General features: G+C 40.2%; 1 protein-coding gene across 1 annotated transcript; it reads left to right on the top strand.

Annotated features, from left to right (window-relative positions):
* Positions 1 to 364: 364 nt before the first annotated feature.
* On the top strand, positions 365 to 1,139 carry LOC104512153 (S-phase kinase-associated protein 2-like; the record flags this gene model as incomplete). The annotated part of the gene is made up of 2 exons (XM_010155023.1): positions 365 to 472; positions 926 to 1,139. Coding segments are annotated over 2 exons (322 nt in total), but the record flags the coding sequence as incomplete, so codon positions are not given.
* Between the last annotated feature and the right edge of the window lie 571 nt (positions 1,140 to 1,710).

Below are 1,710 nucleotides of genomic sequence, written 5' to 3' on the forward strand. Positions count from 1 at the left end.
AGGGGGGATGGAAGAGGCAGAAAAAAGTATACTTTGGTTTTGGCCTATTCAAGTAAAATGTTTTGAAATCTCAATATGAGTTCTGCTGTGGAGTATCTGCCTCCAAAGAAGCTTCTGCTTCACTTGCCCTTCAGTGAAATTCAAAATACCACCCCTGCAAGACACACTAGGAACAGGTTACTTCCATAATGCGTAAAAACAAAACAAACAAAAAAAAAGAAAAAAAAACACCCCAAACCCCACCACACTCTAGTGGTAGAAAAAGAATTTTATATTAATTAAATTTCCTACTCTGGGTTTTGGTAATAACAAGTTTAGTGCTGCTTTATACCTAAACCCCTATTTCATGTCCTCACGTGTACAGTGACAGCGTAATGTTGAACCATGGGTGCTTTGAGTATTTTCATGGACTCCCCTTTCTACAACATCTGGGTCTTAGCCGATGTTACCAGCTCCTTCCTGCTTCCTTAATGTAAGTGATCTCTAAATGGCTTTGGCTTGCTATTTGTACAGAGGATAAGTTGACTTAAACTTGCTTTATTTTAGGATTAGAATCGCAAGTACCGTGTTGAAAAACCTACTGATTAGTACCTAGGGGCATGGGTCCTCTAAGCCACATCCTAAAACTTCATCGGGCGCAATACTTCCCACTTACCCTTAAACATTTATGTCCAGGGAAATGGAAGGCAAGGAACCACTTTGTTTTCACTCGGAGAAGAATCAAGCAATTTATTCAGCCAGTTTCCTGAATTATCAACACAGAGAACTTGTTTCAATTAAACATGTGCTTTTTAAAAGTAGGAAGTGGAATTTAGCTTAAGTAGTTACCTTCTAAAAATCAGTAGGAATGTAGTTATTAGTTGTGGTACAGACTGAACAAAAATGCTTTCCAGTTAATGATAAACTTTCTGCTTTCTCTTTCTAGAAAACTTGGTGAAATACCAACATTAAAGACTCTTCAGGTATTTGGAATAATGCCTGATACCTCCCTAATGCTCCTTAAGGAAGTGCTTCCTCAAATAAAGTTCAATTGCTCACCGTTAACGAGTATCGCACGGCCAACTGCTGGCAAGGCCAAGAGCGATGAGATTTGGGGCATCAGATGCAGATTGAGACTGACATCTACCAGTGGCTTCTGATCACGTGCAGCGCACTAGATGCAATGGACATACTGAGTACAGTAAAGCAACTAGAGTTTTTCTCTTAATACTGTTTTCTTAAACAGGGGATCTTTTGTTAAAAAATATTATGAAGCAATACTTGTAATTAAACAGTGTCAGACTCTGGTAACTGTTGCAGGTTCTGATGCAGCTTTTGTTGCTCTAGGGTGTTCTAAAGGTGCTTTTGTTTCACTCTTCCTGCCCTACAACAGCTTGCAGAGGAGCTAGGTATCTTAATGCTTATTAAAGAATTGGGTTTGTTGAGTTTGCCATTATTTTGAGTTCTGCATTCAAATCCTTAATTGAGCAAGATAGACACTGAGATGACAAGCTACCCACTCTCTGAGAGAAGGACAGAGGACTGAGTCTGAGTTCAGCAAACGGTGAAGAGCAGAAGGGATGTCTGCACAGAAGTGGCTAAGAGGCGGCTCAGTAGCGTACAAGTTACAGGGGCAGTATGAAGGCCCTACGGCGAAGAGTTCCTCTGGCAGGCCACAAAGGTAACATGTTTTTAATGTCCTTCATCGTTAGAAAAACTTGGTTTGAAAAG

The sequence above is a fragment of the Eurypyga helias genome, unplaced genomic scaffold (assembly GCF_000690775.1).
Source record: "Eurypyga helias isolate BGI_N326 unplaced genomic scaffold, ASM69077v1 scaffold35387, whole genome shotgun sequence".
NCBI lineage: Eukaryota > Metazoa > Chordata > Aves > Eurypygiformes > Eurypygidae > Eurypyga > Eurypyga helias.